The 22,984-nt window shown below is 46.3% G+C and overlaps 1 protein-coding gene across 3 annotated transcripts in view; it reads right to left on the reverse strand.

The window, feature by feature from the left end:
* Positions 1-230: 230 nt before the first annotated feature.
* PDE10A (phosphodiesterase 10A) overlaps positions 231-22,984 on the reverse strand; it is a 370,690-nt gene continuing 347,936 nt past the window's right edge. For all 3 annotated transcript variants that reach the window (XM_075411748.1, XM_075411757.1, XM_075411765.1), the window contains 6 exons: positions 21,278-21,433; positions 17,155-17,327; positions 15,228-15,339; positions 10,885-10,965; positions 7,572-7,660; positions 231-4,685 (listed from right to left, as the gene is read on the reverse strand). In XM_075411748.1, the coding sequence (XP_075267863.1) occupies positions 4,568-4,685; positions 7,572-7,660; positions 10,885-10,965; positions 15,228-15,339; positions 17,155-17,327; positions 21,278-21,433 (729 nt within the window). In that variant the 3' untranslated portion in view covers positions 231-4,567. The remainder of the gene's footprint in view (positions 4,686-7,571; positions 7,661-10,884; positions 10,966-15,227; positions 15,340-17,154; positions 17,328-21,277; positions 21,434-22,984) is intronic.

A 22,984-nucleotide genomic window follows, 5' to 3' on the forward strand; every position in this document is an offset into this window, starting at 1 on the left:
GAACTTCTGTTGTGAAAACACAGAAAACTGGAATTACAGGGGAAAACCAGGCCCTGCTTTCTCAAAGGACTCCGTTCTGGTTCGAACCCCTCTCTCCTGTAGTTTCCCTGTGGTCTAAACACGCATAGACACGCACACCCGCTTCCCGTCCCTCAGTTCCACGCCCAAGAACAGCCAAAATAAACATGGAAAATAATATGAAAAAACTCTGTATTCAGTAATATTCACACCAAAGTATATGTATAGATATATCCATTAAAATTATGAACATTTCTAAATATATTTTATGTATCATACATATATTTATATGTATAATTACATATCCACAGAAGTAGTCTTGCTGTGCTAAAGCCAGCAGTAAAAGCAAAAACAGGTTTCACAATAGGACACCCATATATGCATATGTACTGGCTGTTTGGTTTGTGAATTTATTTACAACTGAACTGTATCATAATAAATGCTTACTGTTCTATTGTACAAACGTAATAGTAAAGGTTTAGGTTCGTTTTTTTTTAAATACAAAGACTGCAAATGAATACATGAAAAAAATTACACACCATGTACAGTATTTATAATTTATAAATGCAAAGTTAAGACCTCTTTAAATTATTGCACTTGCATATTTTTTTTTACAAAGATAGTTTATATGTATCATATATATATATATGTGAGTGTAAATATATATATATATATAAAACAATTTTTCAGCTCACTAAATGTAGTAGAGTTGAATGTTGTTACCTTGAAGTCCGTTCTTCTTCACGTAACAGCCCAACCTGAATTTTGAATATCTATGAATCTACTCCACCAGTCAGTCTGACCTGCCCTGGAAAGCAGTCCGTTACTCGAGGGTTCTCGACGGAGCTTACACCCGTACGACAACCGAGCACAGTTTTTGGTCAGAAAGCAAACCAAGCGCTGCCACGTGCCCTTGCCAGACCGGGACGGACAACCGAACGCCGGAGCGTGCGCTTCCCCGCGCGCGGAACCGGCGAGCGCATCGCTCCGCTCCCCGGAGCTGCTCCGATGTCACAGTGTTTGAGGCAAATGCGTTACTCCAAGAGGGTCACCACTGTCCCGAGCATCTAACGGGCTCTGGCTTTCAACACCAACAGAGCTACTTGCTACCCCTACAGTTTTAACGCTAAATGCTCTGAATGCCGTCACGGCAAACTGATCACGCTCCTCCAAGCTCAAAGCACAGGAAAGAAGTCTGTGCCGCATCAAAAGATCAATTCCACACTGTCCCCTCCACTGTAAATATAGTTTATCGTATACTCCAACTACAAAAAAAAAATCATTTTTTGCATTTCTCTAACGGTCACTTCTAAAAAAAAACATACTGCCGTGAGCTGACCCGCCACTACCCCACAAAATCCACAGATTAATTCTAACAACGGAGTTTCTGTCAGTGCCAGAACAGAACTCGCAGCGTCCCAGATGAGCACCACGCCACGGCAACTCCTTTTCTCACCTGGTGCGACCCTCCAGGCACCGTTTCGTCACACACCAGAAACGCTCAGATACGGCTTCAGGCGGTCCTTTCACCTTCAGCGGGCTGAGCAGGGAAAAGCAACCGGAATTATTAACAAAAATAAAGCAGTTCTGGGAGTATACAGGCTAACGATTCTAGACGAGGAGAGAGCTGTTAGGTTTTTGTATCTTCTTACCCAATCTGGGGCAAGACCAGTTTTGGGAGCACACGAACACACGGAGGAAGGGCTTTTGGCCATTTAACTTGAGGAGCCAGATGCCCTAAGGAACAGGCGCCCGACTCTGCTTGTGACTTCAGGTCCAGAACTCTGAACAATCAAATCTCAGCGTGCACCTGAGCCGTGACGAAACTCAGACGCAGCTTCAGAGCTTTCATTTTTGGTGGTTTTGACCTTGGAAGTGAGGTCGTAAGTTTGTTTCTAGAAAAAATTTACACATCTGATCAATGTGCTCAGAAACTGCAGCCCACTGCGGCTCTTTTTGTTGGTCGAGGGGCGAGCAACGAGCAACATTTTGTCATGACCCTTCACCTTTTCAAAAGCAGGGAAACAAACCAAACCTCAACTATCAGAGCCAAAATTTCTAATTCTAATGGACATTATACGATAGCAAACATAGATTTTATGTGGTCTGGATGGTTCTGTTTTGGAAACTGTACCTGACTGACTCGAGACATTCAACTTCTTGCCAATTTGACAAATTTTCTGGGGAAACACGTTCCATCTCAGTACTTACAAACTTCAAAGTATAAAACACCGTGTGCTACTGCCCAGCATTCTGACTGGTGACAGAGCTAGTGAAGTTATCCTCACCATCAATGAGCAAAAGATGAATTAAAAGCTTTCCATAACACAGACACAGTGTGATACGGAATATTTTTGCAGCGCTTGTAAGATCGGCATTCGGAGAGGGAGGGTAACAGCAAAGACACTCAACCCATGGAGGAAAAACTTTCTGTCCTATTGTTGGGGTATCTGAATTTCAGGCAGTGTTTTTGTCATAGATTTGGATCATTTCCACGTAAATTAGGAAATTAGCAGATGAAAGGTTGCAGCTGTGTGGTTTCATCTGAACCACTAAGGAGTAAAGCAGGGGGCACAGCAGCAGACGCTATTCATTCTACTTTGGTGTCACTGTTTCCTGCCATTTTTTCATATTCTAAAATCGCTTTCTGTGCTTAATGAATTTCTGCACTTGGAATTGGTAAAGCAAGCTGAAAAAAATTCTGGGGCTGCCACTAGCATATCATACAAAGAAGTGAATTTCCCCTTGGATTCTCAGCCTCCGGGGTACCTCTGGGCTGCAAAGGCTCAGGTGCGTTTAGACGTCACGCGATGACCCATCACGGACCGTGGGCGTGTAGGGAGACTGGCATGCGCTCGACCACATCAGAAGGCAAAACTCAGGAGTCCCAGTCACCTACATGAAACCCGTCAGATGACGTGCTTATTAGAGCAACACAGCTCAGCAGACCCGGGATGGAGAAAGAGACCTTGTGTTCTGTCTTGCAGTCGCTACTGCAAGTGACGGCCGTGCTGTCACGGAGCCACCGCCCGCCTGTGCAAACGCACGTCCCGCAGCGCGGGCTGTCTGTGCAGGGTACGCAAAGACTGCGTCTTCACCTACTGCGTGCATCAAGACCAAGATTATTTTTCTTACTATTTTTACGAGAAAGATGAAAGCAAATGAAGTGTTGCTGAAACACACTCTGTACAACTGCACTAAATTCGAAAGAGTGGCGTTAAACGTCAGGTCTGAAAGTCTGTGCAGGAGCTGGTGAGGCTGAAGCCAGCACAGAACTGTAAACACAATATTGTAGAGCACTTTTCTTCAGTTGGCTGTTCTTTCACTAAGGAAGGCAGTTCTAAGCCTGGAAATTCTGCTGAACTAGGGGAAAAAAGCAGACAAATGGAGACGTTTCCTAATCTGACTCCTCTTGGGACGGGGGAAAAGCGCAGTAGAAGACACGCGGTGTCACTGTGCACCACAAAAGCCAGTCCGTACAAACACACCTGTGATTTATCGTGATGGTACCACAAGCCCTCCTATCAGACCTGAACTTTCTGCAAGGCTTCTGCTCCCAGCAGAGAGCCTGCGTCAGGCACGTCTCTAATACCTTTTACAACACAACTCAGCAGGTAAAAATAAAAATGACAACTTTACTTAACTGTGAGCTAGGCAAGGAAATCTTTGCTGTCACATTTAAATTTTAATCTGACACTTCTGTCACTACGGATACAAAAACTCCACCCTGAAACTCACTCTCGTCTCGGAGACAACTACCCAGTACTTCCAGTGTTCTAAGGGAGGAGTTCTCTAGGTTTATAAATCATTCTGAGGAACAGAGCACCACCACTGGTTCTTTCAACGTTCGCCTGGCGAGTGACAGACAATTTGCATCCTGATGCTTAACGAAGTACTTTAGAACTTCAACCTGAACGCGGGTTTTCTCTTAGTTTGCAGCAAGAGAATTCACTGTAACCTAAGCATGAATGATGGTCTCCAAGGATTCTGCTGGAGCTCAAACTGATTACAAGTAGATCACACATAAACATTCACAATAGCAACGGGTATATTGTTCTATTTATAGCCAAGAACTCCCAAGTGACACTGGTGTTAAAGCCAGCCACAGTACGGTGTAATAAAAGTACCATTGAAACCCTTACTAGAAAGATACAATTTAGAAGTACCCCCTAAGATTCCTCCCCCCATCCCGTCAGTTTTAAATTAAGGCCTCAGCAATGTAGCCCATGAGATAAGGCCAGTCTTTTATATTCACAAGTCGTTCAGTTCTCTTCCGACAGCTGACGCCGGAACACCGGGGCCGTCGCTCTCCCCGCGTTCCCGCTGCGTCCCTGGTGTAGGTCAGGAGCTCGGCTGCCAGAGCCATTCCGCTGCCGCCACTCCACGGCCGTTACCTTCCCAGGCAGATTCGCTGCTCAGTTCGCGTTCTGTAGCTTTGCTTTTTTCCTTTTCCCCCTCCCCCCCAACACATAAAAATGGAACGAAACCAAAAACAACCCCCAAAACAAGAAGGGATGCTTTTCGGGTTCAAGCGATCCGTCGCTGCCGTTCAGTCATCGACCTTCACGGGCAGGGAATCCGAGGTGCCGGCGGCGAGCGACTGCGAGGGAATCCACACGGAGGCTTCCTCACCCCTCGTCACCTTCTCCCACTGGTTGAGGTTGTCCCTGCAGACGCAAAAAAGGCAGAGGTGAAGCACTGTTCCTACGCTTACTGGGATTCCTTCCGAACAACGCTGTCTGCCGTACTGCGCTTTGAGGGGTAGCTCTATGCCGTATGTAAGTACTCGTGTGTCACCCAGCTTTTATCATCTTCACATTATTTCATCCTCCAGTTATCCCATCTGGTAATTCCACGTGGCTTCTACACCCGATGATTATATATAAGCCTATGGAACACCTTCCCCAGAGCAAGCCCTGCAGCCAGAGGCCAGCAGCTGCTTCCATCGCAAGCTTCCAGCCCTGAGGGATGCAGAGAAAACCCACCTGGGACCCACGAGAGACACATCTGCAGTCTGGAGACCAGCAGCCTTCCTCGCTCCAGACTGCTGGGATCTTACCACAGAGTGCTTTGGCCCTGCTCAAAACCACCACCGAGATCGGGGCTTTGGCCAGGACACGTCCTTCGCTGGAAACCACAGAAGAGGGCACTGGAAACTCCGGCACGTGGGCTGCCCGACAGCGTGTGAGATGTTGCATGCCACCACCACGCTATCAGCTTCCAGTCACTAATGTGGTGATCACACCACCAGTGCACTCGTTTGAAGAGAACCCCTTCTGCGACGCAGAAATGGTTTCTAGTGTCTCACAGCCCGGCCAACCCCCAAGTCCAAATTTTGGTTCACGACCCATAAAATGATGAGAAATTCAGCTGGTAATGTTCTAACGATCTGAAGGGAGTACAGACCCGTAACCTTACTCACCTCACACTAGAACCACTCCAGCTACTCGGAAGTCTACACTGATGACATCCAACAGCAGACCCTACTCACAACCTATGGCCAAATCGTGCAGGCAGTCTTCAAACACAGCGAGAAGGAGAGCCAGCTCTGCTGTGCCCATTTCACACTGTCAGACACCGACACGTAGTTACTTCTGGCTAAAGTCATTCTCTTAGATAAACTAAATAGATTATGTCACACGTTTTAGTCTCTCGCTACTAAGGTCTCAAAACATGCTTTAAGCTCTTTCTTAATCTTCTCTTAGCTGGTAGTGTCTTTATCTACTCTCAGAATCCCAGAAACCCAGAATGGTCAGGGTTGGAAGGGACCTCTGTGGGTCACCCAGCCCAACCCCCTGCCCAAGCAGGGTCACCCAGAGCAGGCTGCACAGCACCGCGTCCAGGCGGGGCTGGAATATCTCCAGAGAAGGAGACTCCACAGCCTCCCTGGGCAGCCTGGGCCAGGACTCCGTCACCCTCAGAGGGAAGAAGTTCTTCCTCGGGTTCAGCTGGAGCTTCCTCTACTTCAGTTTGTGCCCATTGCCCCTTGTCCTGTCGCTGGGCACCACTGGAAAGAGTCTGGCCCCATCCTCCTGACCCCCACCCTGCAGATATTTAGAGGCATTTCTAAGGTCCCCTCTCAGCCTTCTCTTCTCCAGGCTGAACAAGCCCAGCTCCCTCAGCCTCTCCTCGTAGGAGAGATGCTCCAGTCCCCTCATCATCCTCGTAGCCCTCCGCTGGACTCTCTCCAGTAGCTCCTCATCTTTCTTGAACTGGGGAGCCCAGCACTGGACACAGCACTGCAGATGGGGCCTCACCAGGGCAGTGTAGAGGGGAAGGAGAACCTCCCTCGACCTGCTGCCCACACTCCTTTACTCTCCTTAAAGCACAGAGCTGAGCAGGATTCCAGCTGTAGCCCCACTAACGTAACCACCACAGAGGTACAGTCTCCAATCCTGCTCAGTACTCCCTCCGTATCTCCACCTACGGGTCACACAGCCGTGCCCAGCAGCGGGACCTTAGAGGCAGCAGGCGATTAATGATGGCTCCTAGATACTCACCACTTTTCATAAGATCGTCCTCCGTCCCGCTGACACAGACCTACATATTCTTCTCACAGCTACATGAAATAGTGTTTGGCTGTGAATGAAATTATTTTGCTATCCGCTACGTCAAATTCCACAGTGTTTTGCACATAGTGGACACTCTTCCCTTACTGCACACGGATCATTTAGTCCGTGAGACCAGGGAAGTGACAGAGCAGGCAGAGATCTGCCATACAGGACAAAGAAACAGTCCAGCACCCTGGGTGTCACTAAAGATTGGTGGCATTCTATGAACCAATTGCTTTTCTCTAGAGATTACGATGAACCTGAAACTGGAACGTTTCCATGAAGCACACTGATTTCAATAGAAGTTTTCTCAGGAAAGGTTGCTAAAGTCCAGCATATAATCCTCAGGCAGAACCACCTGCGAAGAGTTCCACCATCTCCCCAGGGCAGCAGCAGCCAACCGGTTGAGGACCCTTGCCTCTCCTCCAGATGATCCCAAGCGACATCCAACTGACCGGCAGGACGAAGCTACATCTGCCTCTCCCACGTCCCAGTGGCACTACCCCCTTTTGCTCACCATTACTGACTTTTCTGGGGATCCTTCTTTTCCTGCTTTTTAATAAAAATGTTCTGACATGAAATAAAACCACAATTCTAGTTGTGAGAACCACGCTGAAGTAACAAGGACACAGAGGGAAATGGCACTGACCCAGCCTAGTCAGGGATACGCAAGCACTGAACCTGTTCCTCTCTAAACTTGGGGGGTTGGACTAGATGACCCACAGAGGTCCCTTCCAACCCCCAACACTCTGTGACGCTGTGATTCTGTGAACGCTTTTGGTGTCGAACACGCTTGAGCCAGCTGTGACTGCAGAGCCGCGTCGGACAGTCCCAGCCAGCAGTTACCACCTCTGGTTTTCTGCACGGATTAATGCGTATCCCTGCTTCTCTGCATGCAAATTCTGAAGTTAAAAGTCTGTATTTCCAGACCAACTTGCAAAGCCTGTTTGCCTTCTCTTCAACCGAGCCACACGCTATGCAAAAACTCGCACATCTACTCACCTGCATGCTCGGAGTAGTGGCCCAGTTGGAGGAAAGATCTGTGCAAGTGTGGTGTAACACGGGATGGCTACAGCGTTGTAGAACCCAATCTACGAAAAAACAACAAAGAAAAAATAAATAGTTAAACATGGCCAAGCTACAGCGCTGGAATGAACAGCCAACCAGCTCAAGGCTGTTGCCTACCTACTTCATCACCACTTCTGTCAGTACCTCATACTTCTGCATCTCCTCTTAATACCCGAGTACTTCACAGCGAAGCACTCACAGCGATGTCTCCGGCAACCGCGAGCTGCCTGCACGCCTCTCTCGTACGGCGAGCGCGGCTGCCGCGGAGTGAGCGTCCTACGGGACCCTCCACCACCCAACTGGTCCAGTCGCTGTGACCAGGGTTGGTCTGGCTCTTGGTGCCGGCCGCGGCAGGGAGCAGGGCCCGGGGGCACAGCCACTTCTGCAAACATTACTCTTGTGATAAGAATTTTTTTTTAAAAAGGAAGGTTGTGCAGCATTGCCCAAAATATGGTCGGATTCCAGATTGTTCCGCTGTCCTCCGGAGGATGCATTCCATCGCTCGATTCACTTGAGATGCCAGGGGCTTTGCACCTTCAAAGGTTTCTAAAAGGTGTTCACTGCGCTCAATAATTGGTTTGCAATTTCTTTTCATGTGTCGGGCTCAGTGATACGTTTTTACCATCATCACATAAATCTATTTCGAGAACATCAAAAGAGCACCTTTCAGTGCTACCTGATTCACGCAGGCGTAGGGGTCTACGACAGCCACCGTGTCGCAGCCGAACTGTCATGACATGAGGGAATTTTTAGAAAATGCTACTTTTATCTTATTAGCAAGGCTGACAGGTTAAATTCAGACCCGTTACAGCATCACTCATTTATCCCAGACTCTGGTGATAGCGACAGCAGCACACTACGACCCCTTTCTTGGGGCAGGGTTGTAAAATGCCTCTCGGTGAAACATCACGCGTTGTACTGGGACCGAAGCATTTGACCCTAAGTCCCTCTCTAGCAGTCTGAACATCGGCCCTTGCTCTGAAACTGCAGAGCAGCGCTTGTCCTCGCCTCCCTCAGCACAGAGATTCCTCCCGTACTGCCACGGAACCAAGGCCATTCTGTACCTCAGAAAACATAAGATACATTTTCTGACCCAAGAAGCCAACAGTGGGAGCTGGAGTAATCGTGGTGTAACCAAGAGAAAGACCAATAAGCAAAGCCAAGCCAATTAAAAACATTTCTTTGTGAGAGTTTCCATCTCTGACCAGAGTGAACTCACAGAAATCCCTTTTGTAAAAGGTTTAGGTTATCTGAATAAATTACTCCAGACTGATTTCTACGTTGCTGTGGCTAGACAGAATGCCTGGAGTCCACCCAGCTACGAGCAAACCGTGGCAGCCACTGCAGGAACGGCCGTGCAGGTACATCCTAAAGATGCATCAGCAGGAGGAACTAGAAAATATCTTTTGTTCCTGAAATAAATTGTTCCTGGCTCCCAGGCTCTGCATCCTAAACACACTGTTAGCTTCAAGCCCTGGATCTTTAATGTTCTGACTGAAGTAAGAAGTCACCCTTAGCATTTTAGTCCTTGCTGAGTAAGAGTAAACTTTTTGTTTTCAGCTTGAAAACTGTGTTTCTGGGATAAGGGTTGAGCAGCTCCTTCTCTCTCCCTTCATCACTCGGGCTGGCCTGACTTGCTTACTGCCGGGCTTTCAGGTCACTGCATAGTTCTGGCATTTCCATTTTACTCTTTAATGCTTTTCGTTAGGGCCTGAGGAAATGGATGAGAATGCTTTATAAATTCTTCAGTCTCTACACCAACATAGCAATGGCTGCTTTCGCAGAATTACAGATGTCCTCAGTCTCACGTGTTGCTGTAACGTTGTTGGAAGGCACAGCAGCTACAACTATACCACCCAAGGTGGCTTTTAACCTCCTAGTTTGCTCAATATTTACTGTTGTGCTATGAAGAAGCTTGAAACAGCACAAAGTCAAAAAGACCCTGATGGAGACAGCACCTGCAACAACACTTGTTGCACTTCAAAGAGAAAAAAACCTGCTTATTTCTTACATCAATGCTTTCACCCCATGAAGAATTCTTTCACTAATGCCAAGATGACTACATACCATAATACTGTGTGCTTTCCAAGATGCTCAAAGATAACTAATATCGTGTGTGGAAAAGTAAACCAAATGCCTAAAAATGTTCCTTTCCTTTTTAGGCTTATACTAGACACAAAAATCCAGTGAATTAACTGATAATTCCTTATTCTAATAAGGGTAATAGTTTTTACACTAAAATATGATAGAGCATAAGGAGCAAAGTGTCAGAACATAAAAATTTCCATTGTCTTGCTTACCAAGTGATTAATCTATAGTGAGTTTGTGAAACTTGCTAATTTCTAATTTATGTTAAATATTACTGTTGATTTCGGAGCTCATTAAATGCTTTGTGAGTGCTAACTATTGACAATTAAAGCATCAGGGGGTCACTGAAATAAAAAAACCCTTGCACATATATCTGTGTATGAATGGAGAGTGGACAACTGGAATTTACTTTTCTTTGCTCAGATAATCAAAGGACAAGCTACCTTTTTAGTTAGCCCCCAGAAAATAGTTCAAAGACCTTTTTTTTCCCCTCAATGTTTAAAATATATTAATTTTCCCTAGGGAAAGCATAAAATCCAGTCATTTATGCACCTCTGTGCACGGGAAAATCAGTCCCCAGAGACTTTGAAAAACAGGTAATCGAGGCTCTGAGAACTACAGCCCTTCTTGCTGATCCTCAAGACACCCTTCACGTTATTCTTTTTATTTAGGAATGTCAAAAAGTAGTGGTCGTAGTTATCAAAAACACTAATGAAGATGTATTGGTCTAAAATCCAACCATTTTGAAACCTGAACCTGACTCTTCTACCCAGGCACAGGTGACGACGTCCGTCTGTGTTCGGGATGAGACCGTGCAGCCCTTCAGCCAAGGGCTGAAGCCACCGCTGCCGACGCTGGAAAATTGTCACTGAGACGGCTGCAGCTCCAGCTGGAGTTACCAGTACAGGGGATGGAACTGGTGACAACAGCAAAGCGCTGTCACTAAAATAAACATTCGAAAACAAGTTTTCCACTGCTACTTAAAAAAATGAACCGTTTTGCATGCAGAACCTAGGATTCAGCAGCCCACACACCCGAACGTCAAATGCAGTATTCACTCATATTTAACATGTTTTTCCACACTGTTTTATTAACACCGTGAACATCAACGGTGTACTAACACCATGAACATGTATCGTCTTACTGAGAGAGTTCATACCTGACCCTGAGGGACTTCGTCTTTCTTGTCTCTGTCCATCATAGGAATGGGCTGAATACCCGTTTTCTTCATTTCATCCCCCTGGAGAAAAGCAGAGAGAGATTAGGAGCACAAAAATCAAGACTACTGAGGTCTCAATTAATTTTCATTTTCTATTGTATGTCAATACAATACAATACAAATGACATTGTATGTCAAATCTAGGATTTAAGATAATGTGTCTGACCAGTCAAAGGCAATCTCATAAATCTACCTAAGGACGGGCTCATTTTATACATTTACCTAAAAGATAATGTAAATAGCAGACCCTGAAAATAAAGTTTTTGAGTCACTGTACATGCATTTTCCTTGTTACCAAGGGCATCTCCATACTAAAAAGCAACTGGAATAACCAAAGAAATCGGTTCATTCTCTGCTCTTCTCTTCGTGGTTAGTCTCACCTTTCAAAACATTGCCTGTTCAAAGCAGTGTAATACAGGGACCAGCAGAACATCACTCACCCATCCAAGGAAAGGCTGAGTAAAACAGATTAATTTACTACGTGCCCTCTTTGTTAGCAATCCGATCTTTTTGCCCGTGCTGCTTTGAAGCTGCAGCCTGTCAAACAGCTTTCTTTAAGTACCTTATCCCTCCACATTCATACGAGGAATACTGGGAAAGGCGCAGTATATGCAAAGATACAGGCAACGTGTAAGAGAAAACTGTCCCTTACATTTCAGCCATTCCCAGCAGAGCAGCCAAAACGCATTTCTGAGCGCTATACGGGGCCCAAACACAACTACTCCTTAAAAATCTGTACGTAGCTGCCTACTTTCTGTAACAAACTGAAGTTTTCCAATAGTCTTATGCCTCAACTGCATTGTCAAAACACCACGGATGTTTAATCTTGAGGTTACAAAGGCAACTACATCTGTAGAAATCGGTGCTTTTGGCTACTGCTCATGTCTGAGATTCCAAAGTCCACATGGTCTTCAAACTGCTAACCTGATGTACCTCCAGTAAATAATATTTAATTTTCTATTTCCATTGTCTTGAAGTACTGCAACTGGTAAATCCAAGACTGTCTGCAGCTACCATAGTCTCAGTGCTAAGAACCTCAACGTTGAACCTTTTAGCATCGTCTGATTTTAAGCTTTTTCATTAACATAATATCGAGTGCTTGAGAAACACCTGAAGTCAGAGCTTCGAGGAAGCTCTCTGGCCTCTGACTGATTACACCAAACGTGAACCAAGCTCAGATTTATGTTCACCATCTCGCCTTGAAAGAAAACAGGGTCACAGAATCACAGAGGTGTTTGGGTTGGAAGGGACCTCGTGGGCTTCTCCGATCCATCCCACACCCCCACCTACCCAGCAGGACCATCTGGAGCTGTGATCCAGGACCAGGTCCAGTCTGGTTTTGAACATCTCCAAGGATGGAGATTCCACAACCTCCTCGGGCAACCTGTGCCACTGGTCAACCACCCTCACAGTAAAAAGTATCATGTTTAGATGGGAAGCATGCACTGAAAACAGGAAAACAGTTGTGTTTTCAGTATGTGCGAACACACGTATGGTATGCTGCTGTAAAAAATACTGCTTTGCTCCTCATAGTTCTGATCATGATCAGGAAGTTAAAACTGAAACTTTAAGTGAAGAAGTTTGAATCATACTTGCAGTATGGCTATAATTAGTGGCTTATAAAAAGTCTCAAAAAATACTACAGAAAGGGTTTAACAACTGCCCACTGTCTCACATCTCACCAAAAAACCTCAGCAGACAAATCATGTATGAGCTTGTAACCCTATATAATTGATAAGCAAATATATTATTGTGCTTGAGTTGTAGCACTGTGGGAAAGCTTCATGCTGAATCATGGAATCATTCGGGTTGGAAAAGACCTCAAAGATTATCAAGTCCAACCGTCAACCCATCACCACCATGCCTGCTGAAGTGATACCAAAGTAAATCTTGGCTGAAAACATTAGTTATACTGGGCGTCATTCAATGAAGAAAGATCAGCATGACATACCACAAAATCGCTGCAACTTCTTCTACAGTTATTGTTTTGGTTAATGATTACACAAAGAAGAAATATTATAAAAATGTTCTGATTAAATCGTTCAACATCTTAAGATTATGAACTCAAGTAGTAATTTGAAGCAACATTCTACCCCACTTTCAGAACAGTAACATAACCATTCTATCTAGTCAAACATACTTCTCTAGAGTTGAACTTTTTTCCCAATTAAGTAATGATTTCTGCAGTGAAACACAATCTAAGCTTTCTATCGGTTTAGCTTTCCCGGGATTTTCTCTGTATCTGTCTCCAGCTTCCCGGTTTCCAGAAGCGTTTGGAACTGTGGCTGGATTTGTCAGCCATCCCCAGTGGATCACAACACACCCAACTTCTGCCATGTATCAATTCACCTCTTCTTAAAGAGGATTCAGTAAAATACCAATCACAAAAATCAATTTCTGTCAATAACTTCTAATTGATGTCTGCTTCGTGAAGTAGCAATATAACAAGATTCACCTTTGTTAACTCATCTTTGGATTACAGAACAGGTTAAAGTCTGAGTGGGTTCAATTCTGTCCATAATTCTCTCTTTATTTTTGTTGAGTAGGAAGAATCATTTCCATCCTTTCTTCTCCACTGAGTTCACAAGATTTGCATTAAAAAGTCATTTTACTTGTAAGCAGAGAAGTTGAGTATGTCATCAGCGAGGCACCTCAGCGCGACACCTCCATTATATCACTCACAAGAACACTCACTTTTCAGCGCTGACATTTTAGAAAGTGAGTACTGAACTAGATGTTTGAGCTTATACAGTCTGAATTTCTCAAAGATTTTATCGTAGTCTACGTCATTCATAGTTAGGAGAACATGTAAGTACAGAAAACACCCACCAGCCATGCGTGTCTTAAATTTCCTAATGAACGTGCACCAGGCAGCACAACAATCTCCACGCTACCCGCACGCTGCGTCAGCTCTGCGGGCCTGATTTCCACCTTCCTCCTGTGCAGGACAGAAACCAGCCCACCAAATCCTGCAGGCTTCCCCAGGGCATCTCACAGAAACGACCACCGCCTGATGACAGACACGTGCGACAGCGGCTCTGGAAACGCAGCGTGTCTTCTCAAGCTGCGTAATTCAGCCCTACGCAACACCCTCAGAATTCATTCCTTATCCCTAAAGCAGTCACAGAATCACAGAATCATAGAATTGTAGGGGTTGGAAGGGACCTCTGTGGGTTATCTAGTCCAACCCTCCTACCGAAGCAGGGTCACCTACAGCAGGCTGCACAGGACCTTGTCCAGGCGGGTCTTGAATATCTCCAGAGAAGGAGACTCCACAACCTCCCTGGGCAGCCTGGGCCAGGGCTCCGTCACCCTCAGAGGGAAGAAGTTCTTCCTCATCTTCAGCTGGAACTTCCTCTGCTTCAGTTTGTGCCCATTGCCCCTTGTCCTGTCACTGGGCACCACTGAAAAGAGCTTGGCCCCATCCTCCTGACCCCCACCCTGCAGATACTTGTAAGCATTTATAAGGTCCCCTCGCAGCCTTCTCTTCTCCAGGCTGAACAAGCCCAGCTCCCTCAGCCTCTCCTCGTAGGGGAGATGTTCCAGTCCCCTCATCATCCTCGTAGCCCTCCGCTGGACTCTCTCCAGTAGCTCCATATGTTTCTTGAACTGGGGAGCCCAGAACTGGACACAGTACTCTAGATGAGGCCTCCCACTTTAAAAATTCAACAAGCAGAACAACGAGCGTGAGGCCGCATCTTTATTTATGGACACGATTGCACTAGCACAGCTCGCTGCCTTGTTTCAGTCCTCAGTGCATCTGATCTGCGGAGTGACTTCCAGCATCTTAAAAAATCAGCTCTCGCCGAGACCCAGCTGATGGGGCTGGCTCACAAAGAAGATTCAAAGAGTGGGATCAGAACAGTTTTAAGCTTTGCTGTAGTTGCTTTAGCGCTTCCTGGACTCCTACTACAGCTTTATAAATGCGTTTCAAGGCAGCTGACCTGGAAGCTGGTTTCATATTTTGGATTTCTAAAACGCAAATATGTTCTTCACAGTTAGCGATTCAGAAAACCTTACAGATTCTCTTCGGTGTTCTGTTGCTTGCTCACTTTCTGTTAGGACATACTTTCTAAATTCAGCTGTAACCTCAAAATTGGGAAGCTCCCTTAGCTCTTTGAATCACTTCAGAGTAAACAGCAAAACACGCGCATGCACCAACGAACACTCTTCAAAACAAGCACGTTAAGACAGCGATTGAAAACCCCTTGTGATTGTTTTTTTTTCTTCCTGGGTACTTCCATGCATAAAGAAAAGAGAGGAGACAAAAGAAACGCACGTACCTCAGCCCAGAACTCTGCGTATATATCGTTGGCCGTCAGTCTCGTAACCGGCCACAACTTCGTCACCGAACACAAGTCGCAAGCCGTCATCATCAGACCGATCACTCTGTCTCTAAAATAAAATTACATTAAGCGGTAAGTCCGGCAAAGAATTAACGACCACGCTGCAAAGTTTTTGTTTGCCCTTCCCCAGTTCAATCAGCAGTAAAATACATATAAACCACAAAAGTTCACCTCGCTCCCCTGAAAGCCCAGCACCAGCCTATGCAAAGACAGACGGCAGCTCCTGCGGCTGCCTTTCTGTCTGGTCGCTAAAGAGAGAGGGACACGCGCTCTAAGAGGAGGAGAAAGAACTTTGGAGTCTCTCACACGGCGCGCTGTCATCGCTGTGCTGGAGGAACTCTAACCCTGGCAGAACCAGAACCCTGCAGGTACCTCTGTCCTGTACGCCAACGAACCTGAAGCCAATGAACCAGAAGCAGGATGACCATCATTAACAGAATAAGGCATGCAAAAAAATCTTATTTAAACAGTTTTCTAGCACTCCTCTACTACCCAAAACTATGGTTCACAAATCTAAGTTTTATAAAGGAAACTGGCAAATTAATGAGTGAATCCATGTGTCTTCCACCCAATGGAGAACTCCAGATGACACTTGAGGACCCCCGCGTCTTTGCCAACAACGCCTGCTCCATGAAGAAAGCACACGCCTTGCTAACCCGCACGCCAGCGTGGCCGCAGTCATTGAAACCGCGCCACCGGGCCAGCACACCCGGGCAAACAGGCAAACACAAAATAATCAGTCCCTGAATGGCAAAGCGCGATCCCCGGAGCTAACGAAGAGGACTCATCAGCCACGTCATGGCCCAACTTGGCATTCCATCGCGTCTACAGACACCAGCTACAAGTCTTGGATTCTTCAGCCAGGTTGCAAACTGATGTCCTGTCCTCGGGCACACGGCTTTGCACTCAGAATGCTCTGAGGGCAGGTTAGAGAAAAAAAATACAACCATAATAGAATGCTCAATCACACACAAACAGTTGTGATTCTATTTTATCAACCCTAAATTCAAGATCTCTAGAAAATTTCATTTCGAGGTTATCAGGAGCTACTGTATCTTTGTCTACTGTATCTTTGCTACTGTATCTTTGACACTGAGGTTTATTCAAGTCTGATAAATGTTAGTTCTACACTGGTAAATAAGCTTTAAAAAACTGCCCTTCCTACAGGGTTGGAATAACTTATTCAAAACTACCGACAAAACCCTGTAAAGCTCCTCAGAAAGCACAGCCAAGTACCACAGCTCCTTCTGAAAAGAAATCAGAACCATGGCTCCACACTTTCCCATGTCACCTCTCTGATTTCTCCCTGCACTCCATGAACAGCAGGATCCACTTTCGGGCAGAGCAGCTCTGAGGGGCTGCCTGCGCCCCTCAACGACGCCCGTTCCGAGACCCCCGTGTCCGGGCGCACTACGTGTTCCGCACGTCGACAAAGAGCGTCGGGTAGTTATGAATATGAACACGTCCACTTGTATATTTTTAAAGCTTAGAGCTGTCTTCATTCACAAAGGCTGAGATCTGACCAGAATTCTTTCCATAAAAGCATGTTGACAGAACCGGAAAAATATGGACATGAAAATAAAAGCGATTAATTCTGGCACGACACCTTTCTCCCCACACCTAACTGCCTGTGCACTGCCCTCCCTCTGCAGATGATCCGGCACTGAACGGTGCCGGCGACAGCCACAGGCAGGGACAGGAACATAGGAAACCATGGAAATATCTGGAATTTCACACACAGCTGAGCTTAGAAATCTCTTATGTCAGAAAATCACTGTGGACCCGGAATTTTTTCTTTTCAAAACTCAGGCTTTTCTTTCCAGGACTAATGCCACAGTGAACTAACACTGGTTTTCTGCTTTACCTGTGCGCTTGGTTCTTCAGGTTTAACGCTCCCGTCTGATGCAGCTCTTCCAGCTGTTTTCGATTCCCAAAATACAGGGCAAGGTCTGTGGCGATGATGGCTTTCCGGATGATCTCCAGTACTTGCTCATATTCGCTGGAGCTCAGATTGGAGAAGACATTGTGCCCTTCCAGCTATGAAAAAGTAAAAAACCAATAAAAAGCACAAGCTCTAATTCTGAGATGATTTCAGTCTTTACTTCACCCGACAGGTTACAACAGCTTTACAGCCCGGTGACAACTGGTGTTGCAAATCCAAATGCTGACAGCCCGAAATGCCCGTTTTTATCTTTCCTTTTTAAACACTGTCATGAAACCTACGTCCAAGCCACTGATTTGGTTTTGGGACTGGTCCTTTGGAAGTCTGAAGGTATTAATAGAGAAAAATGCTAGCTTTTTCTTCTCTGATTTCTAAGCACTACAGACACAGTACTTCCAAGGAGTATTAGCTTGGGAGCTTGGGACACAATCCCGACCCAGAGCACTGCGTTGCCACGCTGGTAAACCCAGTGTCTGATTCACTCCGAAGTACAACTTTGATACTGAGCGACACACAGTATGGATAACGAAATATCCAAGTTGAAGTACTAAAATAATTCTGTTTTCATAGAGCTCCAAATGAAATGTGCCTGAAATGGCTGCATTTACTGATACAATTTTCTCTGTAGAAATCAAGTTAATTACACTATTTTAATGTATATGAACATCTAGGGGAAAAAGCTGCTTTGTTCAACCACGCGTTGACTGACTCATCAACCGAAGACAATGGTTTCCACCATGGAGGCTCTGGCAACGCGCCGCTGCAGTTCCCACTACGCATTACTGCACATTTAATTGACAGTATCCATGTACTGCCATCGCTCACGAAGCTGTACCACATTTTGAAAAGTCAACACTATTCGCTGCCTCTAAGATTTGGAAAGCAGCTTGTCAAAAGTCTTCCTACTGCTGAAACAGAGAAAAAATATGAAAGACTGAGCCAGCCACGTCAAGATGCGCACATTCACAAATAGAAAATATTATTAGAATATATCAAATGCAGATGTGTTTTGACATTTAATTGGCATTTGGGCTGAAGCACATGAAAAGTTTCCCTGACTTTTGTCAAGCATTTACATAATTTGTTCAAAATAAATCCTCTGTGGTACAAATAGGCTTGGTTTTTCTCACCATCCGGAACGTAAACGCCGTTTCCCAATGTTTTTACTTGGCCAAGTAGATTTATTGTGAATAATGAACAGAAAATACACTCCATCTACGTCTCAGTGCTCCCTTGACCGACCCCTAAGTCATAGAACACAATGTTCAAAAAAAAGATCCACATCATTTTAACCCATCACCAACACTTCGGGAGCAGGAAGTGACTACTCCTGGTTTTCATGATTTGGGGTTTTGGGGACACCTTCCTCCCCAGCCTTCCTGGCTAATCCACGAGAACAGGCTCTTTGTCCTAACATCTAAATGATTCTAGACTTCACTCTTCAGGCTTTAGAAGCTGCGCTATCACACAGACTGCGACGGCAGCTTCTGCTCATACTACCAGAAAAGAGCAGATTCCGTCAAGTACCGGCAGAAGCTGCCATCTCCGAGCACGTCACTTCGGATTTGGAGTTACACACGCAACGTACAGCGCCTAAGATCTTCATTCTTTCCCTGCTGAGCTAAGGATGGTGAATGGAATCCTCTGCGCTCCGAAGGATGGCGTACACCAGAACGGCTGTGGGTGAGCAAAGCAGCTATAAAGCTTCAAATGGTGAAAAATAATGCAGGTTATCAGCATAGAATTAAAACTTACTGAGATAAACCCTCCAGGGTTTGGTGGGTTCGTTGGCTTTTTTTATTTTTCATAGAGTTGCACAATCATTAAGGTTGGAAAAGACCTCTAAGATCACCAAGTCCAACAGCCAACCCAACACCACCACGCCTGCTAAATCATGCCCTGAAGTGCCACATCCACACGTTTTTTGAACCCCTCCAGGGATGGGGACTCCACCACTGCCCCGGGCAGCCTGGTCAAGCCTGTTTGTAACAGTCCAGGAGTTAAGTGAGGCTTTTTGATTCGAAGGAAAACCAGCAAGTCCACAAGGCTGCTGGGGTGCACCTCTGCTGCTGATCACCACCCACGGCTGGACCCCCTGCCCAGCCCTGCGCCCCTCAGCCTGTCCTCCCTACGCTGACGGCCAAGGCGAGCAGGCAGCAGGGAGGGGAAAGGGTTCGCTTCCACCCACCACAGCATTTCTGCAGGAAAAACGCAAAATGGGCTTTGAGGAGTAACGGAAGCCAGCAGTGTGCCCTGGCTGCCAAGAAAGCTAATGGGATCCTGGGGTGCATCACGAGGAGTACGGCCAGCAGGTCGAGGGAGGTTCGCCTGTCCCTCTACTCTGCCCTGGTGAGGCCCCATCTGGAGCACTGTGTCCAGTGCTGGGCTCCCCAGTTCAAGAAAGATGAGGAGCTGCTGGAGAGAGTCCAGCGGAGGGCTACGAGGATGATGAGGGGACTGGAGCATCTCCCCTACGAGGAGAGGCTGAGGGAGCTGGGCTTGTTCAGCCTGGAGAAGAGAAGGCTGAGAGGGGTCCTAATATATACTTACAAATATCTGCAGGGTGGGTGTCAGGAGGATGGGGCCAAGCTCTTTCCAGTGGTGCCCAGCGACAGGACAAGGGGCAATGGGCACAAACTGAAGCAGAGGAAGCTCCAGCTGAACCCGAGGAAGAACTTCTTCCCTCTGAGGGTGACGGAGCCCTGGCACAGGCTGCCCAGGGAGGCTGGGGAGTCTCCTTCTCTGGAGATATTCCAGACCCGCCTGGACGCGGTGCTGTGCAGCCTGCTGTGGGTGACCCTGCTTGGGCAGGGGGTTGGGCTGGGTGACCCACAGAGGTCCCTGCCAACCCCGACCATGCTGGGATTCTGTGATTCACGCAGCCATCGCAGGACAGAGAAGTGTTAACGACTGAAGAACTTGCTCACTGTGCGCTAACTCACATCAGGACCGGACACTGAAAGCCTGACGCTGCACCACCACCGAAGGACCAGTCACACCCTCCTACGTGGAGGAGCACGCAGAGACAGAGCTTCCATTCTCTGACCAAATGGATACGATACCTAAAACCGTAACCACAAGCTGTGCTTCTGAACACAATTCAGAAAATGTATTGCTCCTACAAGGTGATTAAGTATTTAACATAATAAATATCTTCGCCCTGAAAGACCAGAAAGAAAGAAAAGTTGACAATGAATTTTTTGGCACGGTAGCAAGGTCAGGCTGGGCACTGAGCGTGTGCATGGTGAACCGAAACCATGAGCACGCTATGGACTGACAGTGGTGTCACGGGTGAGAGTTCTCGCCCTTCCAACTCCGCAGGAAAGAAGTCGCCACTGCTGGGAACACCTCGGTGTGTCCGCAGCACTCCTGGGCTTCCCGCAGTTCTCAGACACGCTACCTGGTACCAGAACCCTCTTTCATCGAACGGTACCTTACTCGGGCTTTTTTCTTTCAAAATATCGAATAACAAAAAAGCACACGACGACAGAACGGAACGAGTTTAAACTTTTCATGCGTGCAAAACGAACATTTCCTCTTCATGCCACACATTTAACGTTCACGGAGTTTATTACAGCAGGTTCTCAAGCTTCTCATGCACACTTTTGCTAGTACTTGAGTTTCTATTCAGAATTTCACGACGGTTGAAGACTCTGTTGAAACACATTATGCCGGGAGTATCTAAGTAAGCGAGAAACTGATTTTTCATTTCCAGAGTTCCCATTCCATATGGTCATGGGAAAACCCTCACTGACCCAGAGGCTAAAAGCTCCAGAGGAAGGCCATAAGCAAAGACCTTCAAATACACCACATTTTTGAGAACACCAAGATTTTGGGGAAGCTATGTTTTTTCACTATTATGGAATGCTTGGGTTGCTAATTGTGGAACCCAGCTTGCTGTAATAAATCTTCCACTCTTCTAGATGAGCACTACAGTCCAGAAATTCAACTAAGCATGCTTCAGAAAATCTACTGGGTAATGACGTGCCTCCTATTTCCACCACGGGACTCTATGGCACGGGAGATGCAGTTTCAGTAACCCTACCTGCAGGATGGACACCGTCTGCGAGAAGTGGTGCTGCTCCATCGTTGACGTGGAGTAGAGAGCAGCCAAGGGGTGATCAAACTTCTGCAGATAGCTGTTGCTGTAACCTCTGTGATCCAGGTCATGACACAGGCACGCAACTAAAAGACCTTTTCGCTACAAAACAATGGAGATAAAGATGAAAAGCACGCTTATTCCCTGCCCCTAGATGTCACTGTCCTTCCAACAGACTGCAAAAGCTGCCCTGAGCTCACCCTGCCTTCAGGAAGCACGGGAGAAACAGCCTGAACCATTCGAGAAACACAGAAACATGGATATGCTGAATGAAAAGTCTCGGTCCAATTGTAATTCAAACCTTTTATACACTGTGAATTTAAAACAGGTTGTTGGCATGATCACATACTACTGGAAGGGTTCTGCTTCAGGAAGAAATCTGTTTTAAACGCCCAGTCTGGTCATCCACACAATCCTTACTACATTTATTAAAAAAATTTAAAGGAAATAGGTAAGATGTGTGATCTCCTGGTCGGGGCAGCTGCGCCGAAGTCCGACGCTAGACCTGCCTCTGCGACCCTCCTCAGAGACACCGAGCAAGTCTCCGAGGTGAAACTTCTCCCAGGAACTCGCTAACGCGAGCCACAGAGACGCTGCACAATGGCAATCGCAAAGTAAGGCAGTAACTGAATTTTTTTATTTTAACTCTTCATATCCTGAAGCAATGGAGTCCCTGAAATCTCTCTTTCAACACACAAAATACGTGAACAATTGCAAGAGTTTTTCAGAGACCCAGGTGTGTTTTGAAAATACATTCATTAACGTTTGTGAAGCAGTCGCTGTCGGCGTGGAGCACCACGACAATGTCTCCACAGACTGAACAGCTTTGTCTTACAGTGGGTTCTGACGAGTGCTCAGTAAACAGGGATAAGAATTTAAGACCAAGCAGAAAAAGAATACTGATTAACCAGCTATTAAGTGAGCAACATCCAACCTGTATGCTGTATTAAGGCACACGATTCTTTGGAAAAACAGCAAACAACGATGTAACTGAAGATTTTATCACAAATATAAAATGTGCAGACTTGAGCTTGTAGCAACGCCAACTGTATTTCTGATTTTGAGACCTTCACTCTTATTTTAAACCCTTCACTTTAATTTTTAATGATGTCTTCTCAATATTGCATCCTGTGAAGTGCATTCTTAAAACGCACGTAATAAAACAGATGATGCAGCAGCACAGGTCCACAGAGGTCCTCAGCAGCAGTGGAACCCTTAGGAACACCACACTCACCTACGTTACTTGAAGTTGTGCGGTAACAGCTGTAGGAAGCTACTATCCCCTGTCCACTACTACCAGGAGGGGCAAGCTGTACAGCCAAGAGCCTTGACAAACTGTCTCTGACAGCAGAAGAAAGAGGAGTCTCAGAATCCTTTGTGCTATGTGTTAGATCTAGTGGGTGTAAGCTCTTCTGCCCCTCCCCACAAGTGTAGTTCCCCTGTTGCATCTGTTACAAACCGTGTTCTTTCCAGGTCTTACAATTCTCCTCAGCCTGTCCCTTGCACCAGCTGGGTCTCTTTGCCTGGCTTGTCCCAGTCTCCATGTCCCAGGAAGTCCTTCAGGATTACACAATGACTTATCCCAGTGCTCCTGACCTTGCAACCTTCTTCCCTGCCTGGATCCCAACCCTTTGACCACCACCAGCTGCCGTA

This window comes from Opisthocomus hoazin, chromosome 2 (genome assembly GCF_030867145.1).
Source record: "Opisthocomus hoazin isolate bOpiHoa1 chromosome 2, bOpiHoa1.hap1, whole genome shotgun sequence".
In the NCBI taxonomy this organism is placed as follows: Eukaryota; Metazoa; Chordata; class Aves; order Opisthocomiformes; family Opisthocomidae; genus Opisthocomus; species Opisthocomus hoazin.